At 55.6% G+C, this 14,422-nt stretch overlaps 2 protein-coding genes across 2 annotated transcripts; both read left to right on the top strand.

Moving 5' to 3' along the window:
- Nucleotides 1-2,957: 2,957 nt before the first annotated feature.
- LOC129493400 (putative protein FAM90A26) lies at nt 2,958-6,603 on the top strand. Its single transcript, XM_055299572.2, has 4 exons — nt 2,958-3,080; nt 3,580-3,779; nt 4,237-4,345; nt 5,011-6,603. Exons 1-4 carry the CDS (start codon nt 2,958-2,960, stop codon nt 5,971-5,973), a joined length of 1,395 nt encoding a protein of 464 aa, XP_055155547.1. The 3' UTR covers nt 5,974-6,603.
- Nucleotides 6,604-9,597: 2,994 nt separating this feature from the next.
- Nucleotides 9,598-13,243, top strand: LOC129493393 (putative protein FAM90A26). Its single transcript, XM_055299563.2, has 4 exons — nt 9,598-9,720; nt 10,220-10,419; nt 10,877-10,985; nt 11,651-13,243. Exons 1-4 carry the CDS (start codon nt 9,598-9,600, stop codon nt 12,611-12,613), a joined length of 1,395 nt encoding a protein of 464 aa, XP_055155538.1. The 3' UTR covers nt 12,614-13,243.
- Nucleotides 13,244-14,422: the final 1,179 nt, after the last annotated feature.

The following is a 14,422-nucleotide window of genomic DNA, read 5'->3' as shown; positions in this document are numbered from 1 at the left end:
CAGTTGACTGAGGGGACCGCAGGGCTGGGCAGGACCTTTGACATCTTCTACATCCACAGGAGCAAGCAAACCTCAACCCCACTCTACCAACACGCACCTAGTAAAATGCCGCCAGCTGAATCTCACGCACGCTAACACGTGGGGAGGGTTGCTTGCACCACGGGTCCCCATTTGGCTCAAACGCCGACACCAGGTGCGTGGTTCCAATTGCGACGGCCCCCATGAAGTGGCTGCCGGATGTGCGTATGCACCAGGCACACTTTCATTCGCCAAATAGACCCCAGCAAAGCTGAAGTTAACTCCCAGATTCGGGATGTACTTCAGAGGTAAGACATTCATCCCGTCTTCTTTCCGGATGTCTGACACCGGGCCTTTCCACGGTCCTCCCCGCGATCCTAAGAGGAGCTGAGCTAGAGACTCACTGAACGATCTAGGCAGGGCTATCCCATCATGCACAGGCTATCTCCGTTCTCTGACCTGGGAACAACTCTGACCAGGATTCCACATCTAGGAGCCCTGGGAACTGAACGGGATTCCCTGCGGCCCACCAAATGGCTGCTCCCTTTCCGCCGCTCTTGAGGGTCGTCATCTTGCTTATCCAGATCACCTAGAAAGTATCAGTATCCAGAATCAAGAAGATCAACTCTCTGCTCCTCTGACAGCAGAACGAGCAGGACCACGATGAACCAAAGAGCGTGAAAGGAAACGATGTGACCGGAAAGCTCAGAGAACGGCCTACAGGGGGTCGTAAGCTGGGGTTCCAACCTGAATCACGAATAATTCATGAAGCGCAAGTCAAAGGGGACTCGAGTTTCAGCAGGTGCAATTCATCGAACCGGAGGTCGCCGGGGGGCCAACAAGATTGAGAAACTGGGAGTCGGGTGCAGTGTCGAGGGGGACGCGACCGGTTCCAAAGCTCAACCAGACCATGGGGTCACTTGGGCTACAGGAGAAAATGCCCCAGTGTGTCGGTTAAGCATTCCGACTCCTGCCTGTCTCTTCCCGTCCATGGAACATGGAGCCTAACCCGTGCAGGTGCAGATGACCAAGGACAGAATTAGGGGACGTGGCACCAAAGTTCACCGACGTGGGAGTTCCAAAGAAGGTCCGGTGGATCCTCGCAAATCCAGAGAAATGGCAATGGGACCCAGGGAAGTAGAGCCTCACAGGCGTCCCGGAGACTTTTCAGGCATAATGCCTGGAGTCGCAAGACGAGTTGAAAAGGGAGCCAGGCGCTGAAGGACAAAGCGCTCTTGACTTAGTTCATCTGTGTTTCCCAGTGCAGTCCAACTCACGGTGGTTTCCAAGCGCCTCCTGGAGGAGAAAACACATGAGGGTGTGGTCAGTGTTCTCTGCTGACAGACTTACCGTGGGGAAGAAAGAGAAGCTCTGAAGATGGATCATGGCCGTGACGGCGTGTCCAGGAGAATCTCCTTGATGACACTGAGTCCTACGTCGAGATGTAGTAGACACGGCCCAATTAAAAGGCGTCTATTTTACCACATTTTTTTTTTAACACAAACAAACAAACAAACAAACAAAGAAAAGGCAGTCAAGACGGAAAACGAGACAAGGGTAGACGAACCAGTGTCACACGTCTGACGGGGAACAACTATCCTTCAAAGCTTACAGCTGTACTCGTAGGTTTTAGAATGTCGGCCAAAGGTGAACATGATCTTAGAGTGGGCTGTGCAGACAGACGTCTCCAGGTCATGTGATTGGATTAAGTTAATTGCAATTAAGGTACCTGTAATGGATCAGGTTAGGGTGCGCTCCACGTCCGGAGACCAGAGGCGGTATAAAAGGCAGCCTGGAAAGCAGAGGTCCCTCTCCGCCCCTTCCTCGGTCTTCCTGGATGCTGCATCGCTTCCAGCGGGGCTGCTCCAGCACCTGCCCGTCTGAGCGCCAGCCGAGGAAAGAAAGCTGACCTGTAACTTCAGGTTAGTTTCACTGAACAACTGTTTGTTTCACGTAGTCCCTGAGGGGTGGGGCGGGGTTTGGGGGGGACGAGACGAAGGAGAGTGAAAGAAATCGATCACACTGGGGCTTGCTGATGGGGTAGGATGTATTCTGCTTACTGGTAATTCTTGGAACAGAAAACGAGAAATCATTCCCGTCTCCACGTGTGGGATAAGACCAAGATGGAAATGCGAAAGGAAATGTAATCCAGCGTGCTGAATTGGTGGGGAAATGGGAAAAGAAGTTTGGAAAAAAGGGTGGTTTGCCCTTCAGCCGTGTAAGAAATCGATACGCTATGGCCCCTGTTCACCGTTTGTTTGGACGGGTTCGTGTGGCATGCGTAAAATATCAGCAAAATAAATAAAGAGGGGCTGGAGCTAAAGCCAAAACGATAGAACAGGAAAGACCATCACCTGCTAGTGCGATAGAGAGGAAGAAAACTTCTCCCTATGAATTTGTGTTTGGAAGTTGCCTAATTAGAAATGGCAAGGGTAGGGATTCAAGTTGTGACAGGAAGCCTCCCTTATCCCTGATTTCAAACAGACCTGCCAAAGGGTGCCACACGCCATGCCCTGCGGCTTCCATCATTCTGGCCGTCAAGGGAGATAGAATCATCGTGTCTTCTACCGGCGTGAATCGTGATACACCTCAGTCCAGTCTTCAGAATCAGTGGTTTGTTTGGGGCAGAAAGCTCAGCTCCCCAACCCTAGGCCATGGGCCCTGTGGCAGGCGAGGTTTACACTCGGACTTGGTAATCATGGCAGAGGATCACACAATATCTGAGGGTGTACACAGCACAGTGTGAGCCACAGACTTGACCGACCGGTGGTGAAGTCTCCTCACGACCACAGCGGCAAGGAGTTAGCTGGAGGTTTCCTGTGGGTGTGTGTGAATATCCAGTGTGCTTCACCATCAATATGGGTGTGTTTGTGTGTGTTTCAGGTGACCCAACATTCAACCCCCGAAAAAGGCGGTCATAGAACCCCCAGGAGACGAAGATGTTGGCCCGTCGTGACCCCAAAACTGGCGCCAACAGACTCGGGAGAGCCCAGACCCTCCAGAAGCAGCGGAGGGCCCCAGTTGCGCCAAGGGCTCCCCCGCCCGATGAAGAAGATCCCAGGGTAAGTCTAGCCCTGTATCTCTTGGGAATGGGGGAGGGGTGGGTGTTGGGGCGGGGGGAGGCGGTGTCACAGGGTCCTCAGAGACTGGGTTGGATTCCAAAGGTTTCTGTCACCACCACCCAGGTTGCTTTTCCCATCCGAGGTGGGCGTGGCTTGGGACCTCCTCCCCGGCCCCATAAATCCCTTGAGAGACTCTTGGGGGCAACCTCCCTTTCTACTTAGAATCCTGTGTAGCCACCTTTGGCTGTGTCGTTGACATCGGGGTCACGATCGTGCCCCTTGGTACCTTGAGTCCTTCCTTTTAGAGGTCCTCCGTCACATGGGCTTTGGGAGGGAACATCGTATCCGAACTCTCCCAGCACTTAACGGCCCCCATGCCGGGGTCCCCTCTTTGGAATCCTTATTCAGCTCTGAATTCATAATCCCTCTCAATGTTGACATCGGATGGCTGCCTGTGGCTTCAGCTCACTCACTGACATCACTTCCTTTCCACCCACAGCTCAAGTGCAAAGACTGCGGGGCCTTTGGCCACACGGCCAGAAGTACCAGGTGCCCCATGAAGTGCTGGAAGGCAGCCCTGGTTCCACAGACCTTCGGGAAGAGGGAAGGGAAGGAAAACCTGAAACCGTGGAAGCCCCCGGTGGAGGCGAACCCGGGGCCCTTGAACAAGGATAAAGGAGAGAAGGAAGAGAGACCAAGGTGAGCGGTGGGAGGGGTTTTCACCACTCTTAGAGTACTGCCTCCTAAGGACATGGTGTCTCTGCACCTGCACACCGTGTGCCTTTCCGTCTCCGGGCCAGGGAAGGAACGCTGCAGGAAATAGAGCGCAGCTCCTTGTCCTCCGTTCTTCCACACCCAGGAGCCCCTCTGGCTCTGGTTGATTCGGGGACGGGGAGAGGCGGGGGCGCTTCGTGCAGGTTCCCCATGACAGGGGGAAAAGCAATGGAGTCCAAATCACAGTCCTTAGTTGGGAAGCCTAGAGGGCCACCAGGAGGATGGGAAGGTTGGCAGGTGAGGGAAGGTGCAGAGGCGGAAAGGGCACCAGATGTCCATTTCTGTGTCACGCAACACGGAATGGGCCTGGGCCCCAGGCAGGGTTCTCCCTGTCTCCCGGGGAGAACCAGGGGGCACGGAATGACCTTTTTCTGTTCTGCAGGCAGCAAGACCCGCAGAGGAAGGCTCTCCTCCGGATATTTTCCGTGAAACCTCCAGAGAAGCCGCTGCCAAATCGAAGAGGATCCACGGAATCTTGTGATGATCTGAGGGTGAGTGTCACCCCGGGCCCCTGGTCTTTTTCTCCTCTAGGTCACACTGGTTGATTTCCTTTCAGCTTCCCGGCTGCGGGAGTTAATCGGGGAACCCCTCTTTCTTGCCTTCTTTGGGTCAGTGACTCCACCATCCTTCCAGGTCAGTTGGATTGCAGGTGAAGGCATCTGAGGATGCCTTATTTCCCGTTGCCTTCTTTCTGTCCAATTACGGCAAGCTTGCCAACAACATGTTCCTGGCGGCGTGAGGAAATTCGTCCCTCAGAGGCCCCAAACATGGAGAGGGCTAAACCCAGGAACATGCAGGTTTTCAGAGAACACCTCCTGAGAACCCTTGAGCCACCAACCCGCCTTCAGAAGGGCATTAGTCCCTTCCACTTCAGGGAAGGCTGAGCGGAGGCACTCCGATCCAGTTAATGCCCAAGACATTGTTCTTTTGAACAATGGTGTGCTCGGATCAGCTACACATAGCTCGAGAGCGCATCTTTCATGAGTCTTGTCCTGATCAGCACTCAGGTGGAGGGTCTGTCCCTACTTCCAAGGACCGCCTGTCGATTCTGTATCGAGAATTTCCTGGCGCGTGCCCCTCGTCTTTGGAAGTGGCTGATTTTCGTGTCGGCTCCATGCAGAGGAACTTGTAACGTGTGTGGTTTCCTGTCTTTCAGGTTGCAAGCAGGCCAATGCCGCTCCACACAACCAGTAAGAGGCCACGCGTGGACCCTGTCCTCACTGATGGCTCAGCTACCGAAATGTCTGACAGGGGCTCCGTCTTGGCTTCACTGTCTCCCTTCAGAAAAGCCAGTGTGAGCTACCCCTCTAGTCTTGGACCAAAGGAACGACAGACAGGGGCTGCGGCCCCCATCCCTCAGCCTGCAGTCAGGCACCAGGGCCCGGGGCCTCTCCTCGTGGTGAAGCCGACACACAGCAGCCCGGAGGGTGGCTGCCGAGAAGTTCCCCAGGCTGCCTCGCAAACCCACGGCCTGCTCCAGGCCATCAGCCCCCAGGCACAAGACAGACGTCCCGCGCTGACCTCACAGCCCTGCCCACCAGCCGCCACACGCAGCTTGGGCCTAGGCTCCAATCTCAGCTTCAGGCCAGGAGCCAAGAGACCTGCCCAGGCTCCGCTTCAGGCTTGCCTGAACTTCCCCAAGATACCGAGACTGGGTCCCTTCCAGATCCCCGAAGACGCCATCCAGGGAGGTGAGCTCGGGGCCCCGGACACTCTCCAACCTCCGCCGGCCGCAACCGAACTTGGACCGAGTACGTCGCCCCAGATGGGCAGGAGGACACCCGCCCAGGTGCCCAGCATCGACCGGCAGCCTCCGCACAGCAGACCTTGCCTGCCTACTGCCCAGGCCTGCACCGTGTCCCGTCACCCGGCGGCCAGCCATGACGGGGCCCAGCCTCTCAGAGTGCTCTTCCGGAGACTGGACAATGGATGGTGGAGCTCCAGCCTCCTGACAGCTCCCTCATTTCACTCTCCTGAGAAGCCGGGAGCCTTCCTCGCTCAGAGCCCTCATGTCTCAGAGAAGTCTCAGGGTCCCGGTGTTCGTGTCCCAGCGAGTGTCCTCTATGAGGACCTTCAGGTTTCCTCCTCCTCAGAGGACAGCGATTCTGACCTGGAGTGAGACGGCAGGTGGCAGGGGCTCCTTGGCCTCCCGCTCCCGTGACTTGGAGGGGACTGTGGGACTGAGGAGCGCAGAGCAGCGAGCAGACTCTCTGCGGTGACTCCGAAGCTCCCTGGCTGTGGCGCTTCTGCGGAGGTGGGAGCCCAGGCCAGGCAGGGAGCCGATGCAGGGACTCTGCCTCATTGAATTCTCGTGAGGGACAGTGTAGTTCGCATGGCTCTCCGGAAACGCGCCAGGAAAAGCTTCCGTGCCAGTGATTGGTTGCCTGAGAAACTGGGCGACGCGCAGGAGTCAGACATCTGCTGGGACGTCAATAGGAAACTGGGGAATGACTGTGTTTTTGCTCTCTAGATGACTGAATAAGGGAAAAGTTCGGGAACCCTGAGAGGTGCAGCCCTTCCGCTGCGCCCCGCCCCGAGAGCAGTGTTTGGGACGCTGGGAAGCCTGCTGCGCTGCGCGCTCTCGGGGTCCTTCCTCGGCCTCGAAAACTGGGCTCTGGCATGCCTTTGTCAATGTGTGTGTTTAATGTGCTTGAAGTGAGTAAAATTCTCAAAAAGATGACATATTGTCTTTTGACTCTCATTCCGTGTTTGTGTTTAACTGATCTTCCAAGGGCTTGAAACTTTCTTGACTTGTTAGCTATCCAAATCGTTATGTCTCCGAAACACAGTTGACTGAGGGGACCGCAGGGCTGGGCAGGACCTTTGACATCTTCTACATCCACAGGAGCAAGCAAACCTCAACCCCACTCTACCAACACGCACCTAGTAAAATGCCGCCAGCTGAATCTCACGCACGCTAACACGTGGGGAGGGTTGCTTGCACCACGGGTCCCCATTTGGCTCAAACGCCGACACCAGGTGCGTGGTTCCAATTGCGACGGCCCCCATGAAGTGGCTGCCGGATGTGCGTATGCACCAGGCACACTTTCATTCGCCAAATAGACCCCAGCAAAGCTGAAGTTAACTCCCAGATTCGGGATGTACTTCAGAGGTAAGACATTCATCCCGTCTTCTTTCCGGATGTCTGACACCGGGCCTTTCCACGGTCCTCCCCGCGATCCTAAGAGGAGCTGAGCTAGAGACTCACTGAACGATCTAGGCAGGGCTATCCCATCATGCACAGGCTATCTCCGTTCTCTGACCTGGGAACAACTCTGACCAGGATTCCACATCTAGGAGCCCTGGGAACTGAACGGGATTCCCTGCGGCCCACCAAATGGCTGCTCCCTTTCCGCCGCTCTTGAGGGTCGTCATCTTGCTTATCCAGATCACCTAGAAAGTATCAGTATCCAGAATCAAGAAGATCAACTCTCTGCTCCTCTGACAGCAGAACGAGCAGGACCACGATGAACCAAAGAGCGTGAAAGGAAACGATGTGACCGGAAAGCTCAGAGAACGGCCTACAGGGGGTCGTAAGCTGGGGTTCCAACCTGAATCACGAATAATTCATGAAGCGCAAGTCAAAGGGGACTCGAGTTTCAGCAGGTGCAATTCATCGAACCGGAGGTCGCCGGGGGGCCAACAAGATTGAGAAACTGGGAGTCGGGTGCAGTGTCGAGGGGGACGCGACCGGTTCCAAAGCTCAACCAGACCATGGGGTCACTTGGGCTACAGGAGAAAATGCCCCAGTGTGTCGGTTAAGCATTCCGACTCCTGCCTGTCTCTTCCCGTCCATGGAACATGGAGCCTAACCCGTGCAGGTGCAGATGACCAAGGACAGAATTAGGGGACGTGGCACCAAAGTTCACCGACGTGGGAGTTCCAAAGAAGGTCCGGTGGATCCTCGCAAATCCAGAGAAATGGCAATGGGACCCAGGGAAGTAGAGCCTCACAGGCGTCCCGGAGACTTTTCAGGCATAATGCCTGGAGTCGCAAGACGAGTTGAAAAGGGAGCCAGGCGCTGAAGGACAAAGCGGTCTTGACTTAGTTCATCTGTGTTTCCCAGTGCAGTCCAACTCACGGTGGTTTCCAAGCGCCTCCTGGAGGAGAAAACACATGAGGGTGTGGTCAGTGTTCTCTGCTGACAGACTTACCGTGGGGAAGAAAGAGAAGCTCTGAAGATGGATCATGGCCGTGACGGCGTGTCCAGGAGAATCTCCTTGATGACACTGAGTCCTACGTCGAGATGTAGTAGACACGGCCCAATTAAAAGGCGTCTATTTTACCACATTTTTTTTTTAACACAAACAAACAAACAAACAAACAAAGAAAAGGCAGTCAAGACGGAAAACGAGACAAGGGTAGACGAACCAGTGTCACACGTCTGACGGGGAACAACTATCCTTCAAAGCTTACAGCTGTACTCGTAGGTTTTAGAATGTCGGCCAAAGGTGAACATGATCTTAGAGTGGGCTGTGCAGACAGACGTCTCCAGGTCATGTGATTGGATTAAGTTAATTGCAATTAAGGTACCTGTAATGGATCAGGTTAGGGTGCGCTCCACGTCCGGAGACCAGAGGCGGTATAAAAGGCAGCCTGGAAAGCAGAGGTCCCTCTCCGCCCCTTCCTCGGTCTTCCTGGATGCTGCATCGCTTCCAGCGGGGCTGCTCCAGCACCTGCCCGTCTGAGCGCCAGCCGAGGAAAGAAAGCTGACCTGTAACTTCAGGTTAGTTTCACTGAACAACTGTTTGTTTCACGTAGTCCCTGAGGGGTGGGGCGGGGTTTGGGGGGGACGAGACGAAGGAGAGTGAAAGAAATCGATCACACTGGGGCTTGCTGATGGGGTAGGATGTATTCTGCTTACTGGTAATTCTTGGAACAGAAAACGAGAAATCATTCCCGTCTCCACGTGTGGGATAAGACCAAGATGGAAATGCGAAAGGAAATGTAATCCAGCGTGCTGAATTGGTGGGGAAATGGGAAAAGAAGTTTGGAAAAAAGGGTGGTTTGCCCTTCAGCCGTGTAAGAAATCGATACGCTATGGCCCCTGTTCACCGTTTGTTTGGACGGGTTCGTGTGGCATGCGTAAAATATCAGCAAAATAAATAAAGAGGGGCTGGAGCTAAAGCCAAAACGATAGAACAGGAAAGACCATCACCTGCTAGTGCGATAGAGAGGAAGAAAACTTCTCCCTATGAATTTGTGTTTGGAAGTTGCCTAATTAGAAATGGCAAGGGTAGGGATTCAAGTTGTGACAGGAAGCCTCCCTTATCCCTGATTTCAAACAGACCTGCCAAAGGGTGCCACACGCCATGCCCTGCGGCTTCCATCATTCTGGCCGTCAAGGGAGATAGAATCATCGTGTCTTCTACCGGCGTGAATCGTGATACACCTCAGTCCAGTCTTCAGAATCAGTGGTTTGTTTGGGGCAGAAAGCTCAGCTCCCCAACCCTAGGCCATGGGCCCTGTGGCAGGCGAGGTTTACACTCGGACTTGGTAATCATGGCAGAGGATCACACAATATCTGAGGGTGTACACAGCACAGTGTGAGCCACAGACTTGACCGACCGGTGGTGAAGTCTCCTCACGACCACAGCGGCAAGGAGTTAGCTGGAGGTTTCCTGTGGGTGTGTGTGAATATCCAGTGTGCTTCACCATCAATATGGGTGTGTTTGTGTGTGTTTCAGGTGACCCAACATTCAACCCCCGAAAAAGGCGGTCATAGAACCCCCAGGAGACGAAGATGTTGGCCCGTCGTGACCCCAAAACTGGCGCCAACAGACTCGGGAGAGCCCAGACCCTCCAGAAGCAGCGGAGGGCCCCAGTTGCGCCAAGGGCTCCCCCGCCCGATGAAGAAGATCCCAGGGTAAGTCTAGCCCTGTATCTCTTGGGAATGGGGGAGGGGTGGGTGTTGGGGCGGGGGGAGGCGGTGTCACAGGGTCCTCAGAGACTGGGTTGGATTCCAAAGGTTTCTGTCACCACCACCCAGGTTGCTTTTCCCATCCGAGGTGGGCGTGGCTTGGGACCTCCTCCCCGGCCCCATAAATCCCTTGAGAGACTCTTGGGGGCAACCTCCCTTTCTACTTAGAATCCTGTGTAGCCACCTTTGGCTGTGTCGTTGACATCGGGGTCACGATCGTGCCCCTTGGTACCTTGAGTCCTTCCTTTTAGAGGTCCTCCGTCACATGGGCTTTGGGAGGGAACATCGTATCCGAACTCTCCCAGCACTTAACGGCCCCCATGCCGGGGTCCCCTCTTTGGAATCCTTATTCAGCTCTGAATTCATAATCCCTCTCAATGTTGACATCGGATGGCTGCCTGTGGCTTCAGCTCACTCACTGACATCACTTCCTTTCCACCCACAGCTCAAGTGCAAAGACTGCGGGGCCTTTGGCCACACGGCCAGAAGTACCAGGTGCCCCATGAAGTGCTGGAAGGCAGCCCTGGTTCCACAGACCTTCGGGAAGAGGGAAGGGAAGGAAAACCTGAAACCGTGGAAGCCCCCGGTGGAGGCGAACCCGGGGCCCTTGAACAAGGATAAAGGAGAGAAGGAAGAGAGACCAAGGTGAGCGGTGGGAGGGGTTTTCACCACTCTTAGAGTACTGCCTCCTAAGGACATGGTGTCTCTGCACCTGCACACCGTGTGCCTTTCCGTCTCCGGGCCAGGGAAGGAACGCTGCAGGAAATAGAGCGCAGCTCCTTGTCCTCCGTTCTTCCACACCCAGGAGCCCCTCTGGCTCTGGTTGATTCGGGGACGGGGAGAGGCGGGGGCGCTTCGTGCAGGTTCCCCATGACAGGGGGAAAAGCAATGGAGTCCAAATCACAGTCCTTAGTTGGGAAGCCTAGAGGGCCACCAGGAGGATGGGAAGGTTGGCAGGTGAGGGAAGGTGCAGAGGCGGAAAGGGCACCAGATGTCCATTTCTGTGTCACGCAACACGGAATGGGCCTGGGCCCCAGGCAGGGTTCTCCCTGTCTCCCGGGGAGAACCAGGGGGCACGGAATGACCTTTTTCTGTTCTGCAGGCAGCAAGACCCGCAGAGGAAGGCTCTCCTCCGGATATTTTCCGTGAAACCTCCAGAGAAGCCGCTGCCAAATCGAAGAGGATCCACGGAATCTTGTGATGATCTGAGGGTGAGTGTCACCCCGGGCCCCTGGTCTTTTTCTCCTCTAGGTCACACTGGTTGATTTCCTTTCAGCTTCCCGGCTGCGGGAGTTAATCGGGGAACCCCTCTTTCTTGCCTTCTTTGGGTCAGTGACTCCACCATCCTTCCAGGTCAGTTGGATTGCAGGTGAAGGCATCTGAGGATGCCTTATTTCCCGTTGCCTTCTTTCTGTCCAATTACGGCAAGCTTGCCAACAACATGTTCCTGGCGGCGTGAGGAAATTCGTCCCTCAGAGGCCCCAAACATGGAGAGGGCTAAACCCAGGAACATGCAGGTTTTCAGAGAACACCTCCTGAGAACCCTTGAGCCACCAACCCGCCTTCAGAAGGGCATTAGTCCCTTCCACTTCAGGGAAGGCTGAGCGGAGGCACTCCGATCCAGTTAATGCCCAAGACATTGTTCTTTTGAACAATGGTGTGCTCGGATCAGCTACACATAGCTCGAGAGCGCATCTTTCATGAGTCTTGTCCTGATCAGCACTCAGGTGGAGGGTCTGTCCCTACTTCCAAGGACCGCCTGTCGATTCTGTATCGAGAATTTCCTGGCGCGTGCCCCTCGTCTTTGGAAGTGGCTGATTTTCGTGTCGGCTCCATGCAGAGGAACTTGTAACGTGTGTGGTTTCCTGTCTTTCAGGTTGCAAGCAGGCCAATGCCGCTCCACACAACCAGTAAGAGGCCACGCGTGGACCCTGTCCTCACTGATGGCTCAGCTACCGAAATGTCTGACAGGGGCTCCGTCTTGGCTTCACTGTCTCCCTTCAGAAAAGCCAGTGTGAGCTACCCCTCTAGTCTTGGACCAAAGGAACGACAGACAGGGGCTGCGGCCCCCATCCCTCAGCCTGCAGTCAGGCACCAGGGCCCGGGGCCTCTCCTCGTGGTGAAGCCGACACACAGCAGCCCGGAGGGTGGCTGCCGAGAAGTTCCCCAGGCTGCCTCGCAAACCCACGGCCTGCTCCAGGCCATCAGCCCCCAGGCACAAGACAGACGTCCCGCGCTGACCTCACAGCCCTGCCCACCAGCCGCCACACGCAGCTTGGGCCTAGGCTCCAATCTCAGCTTCAGGCCAGGAGCCAAGAGACCTGCCCAGGCTCCGCTTCAGGCTTGCCTGAACTTCCCCAAGATACCGAGACTGGGTCCCTTCCAGATCCCCGAAGACGCCATCCAGGGAGGTGAGCTCGGGGCCCCGGACACTCTCCAACCTCCGCCGGCCGCAACCGAACTTGGACCGAGTACGTCGCCCCAGATGGGCAGGAGGACACCCGCCCAGGTGCCCAGCATCGACCGGCAGCCTCCGCACAGCAGACCTTGCCTGCCTACTGCCCAGGCCTGCACCGTGTCCCGTCACCCGGCGGCCAGCCATGACGGGGCCCAGCCTCTCAGAGTGCTCTTCCGGAGACTGGACAATGGATGGTGGAGCTCCAGCCTCCTGACAGCTCCCTCATTTCACTCTCCTGAGAAGCCGGGAGCCTTCCTCGCTCAGAGCCCTCATGTCTCAGAGAAGTCTCAGGGTCCCGGTGTTCGTGTCCCAGCGAGTGTCCTCTATGAGGACCTTCAGGTTTCCTCCTCCTCAGAGGACAGCGATTCTGACCTGGAGTGAGACGGCAGGTGGCAGGGGCTCCTTGGCCTCCCGCTCCCGTGACTTGGAGGGGACTGTGGGACTGAGGAGCGCAGAGCAGCGAGCAGACTCTCTGCGGTGACTCCGAAGCTCCCTGGCTGTGGCGCTTCTGCGGAGGTGGGAGCCCAGGCCAGGCAGGGAGCCGATGCAGGGACTCTGCCTCATTGAATTCTCGTGAGGGACAGTGTAGTTCGCATGGCTCTCCGGAAACGCGCCAGGAAAAGCTTCCGTGCCAGTGATTGGTTGCCTGAGAAACTGGGCGACGCGCAGGAGTCAGACATCTGCTGGGACGTCAATAGGAAACTGGGGAATGACTGTGTTTTTGCTCTCTAGATGACTGAATAAGGGAAAAGTTCGGGAACCCTGAGAGGTGCAGCCCTTCCGCTGCGCCCCGCCCCGAGAGCAGTGTTTGGGACGCTGGGAAGCCTGCTGCGCTGCGCGCTCTCGGGGTCCTTCCTCGGCCTCGAAAACTGGGCTCTGGCATGCCTTTGTCAATGTGTGTGTTTAATGTGCTTGAAGTGAGTAAAATTCTCAAAAAGATGACATATTGTCTTTTGACTCTCATTCCGTGTTTGTGTTTAACTGATCTTCCAAGGGCTTGAAACTTTCTTGACTTGTTAGCTATCCAAATCGTTATGTCTCCGAAACACAGTTGACTGAGGGGACCGCAGGGCTGGGCAGGACCTTTGACATCTTCTACATCCACAGGAGCAAGCAAACCTCAACCCCACTCTACCAACACGCACCTAGTAAAATGCCGCCAGCTGAATCTCACGCACGCTAACACGTGGGGAGGGTTGCTTGCACCACGGGTCCCCATTTGGCTCAAACGCCGACACCAGGTGCGTGGTTCCAATTGCGACGGCCCCCATGAAGTGGCTGCCGGATGTGCGTATGCACCAGGCACACTTTCATTCGCCAAATAGACCCCAGCAAAGCTGAAGTTAACTCCCAGATTCGGGATGTACTTCAGAGGTAAGACATTCATCCCGTCTTCTTTCCGGATGTCTGACACCGGGCCTTTCCACGGTCCTCCCCGCGATCCTAAGAGGAGCTGAGCTAGAGACTCACTGAACGATCTAGGCAGGGCTATCCCATCATGCACAGGCTATCTCCGTTCTCTGACCTGGGAACAACTCTGACCAGGATTCCACATCTAGGAGCCCTGGGAACTGAACGGGATTCCCTGCGGCCCACCAAATGGCTGCTCCCTTTCCGCCGCTCTTGAGGGTCGTCATCTTGCTTATCCAGATCACCTAGAAAGTATCAGTATCCAGAATCAAGAAGATCAACTCTCTGCTCCTCTGACAGCAGAACGAGCAGGACCACGATGAACCAAAGAGCGTGAAAGGAAACGATGTGACCGGAAAGCTCAGAGAACGGCCTACAGGGGGTCGTAAGCTGGGGTTCCAACCTGAATCACGAATAATTCATGAAGCGCAAGTCAAAGGGGACTCGAGTTTCAGCAGGTGCAATTCATCGAACCGGAGGTCGCCGGGGGGCCAACAAGATTGAGAAACTGGGAGTCGGGTGCAGTGTCGAGGGGGACGCGACCGGTTCCAAAGCTCAACCAGACCATGGGGTCACTTGGGCTACAGGAGAAAATGCCCCAGTGTGTCGGTTAAGCATTCCGACTCCTGCCTGTCTCTTCCCGTCCATGGAACATGGAGCCTAACCCGTGCAGGTGCAGATGACCAAGGACAGAATTAGGGGACGTGGCACCAAAGTTCACCGACGTGGGAGTTCCAAAGAAGGTCCGGTGGATCCTCGCAAATCCAGAGAAATGGCAAT

Source organism: Symphalangus syndactylus, chromosome 11 (assembly GCF_028878055.3).
Source record: "Symphalangus syndactylus isolate Jambi chromosome 11, NHGRI_mSymSyn1-v2.1_pri, whole genome shotgun sequence".
Classification (NCBI taxonomy): Eukaryota; Metazoa; Chordata; class Mammalia; order Primates; family Hylobatidae; genus Symphalangus; species Symphalangus syndactylus.
This window is presented reverse-complemented; position numbering and strand designations above follow the sequence as displayed.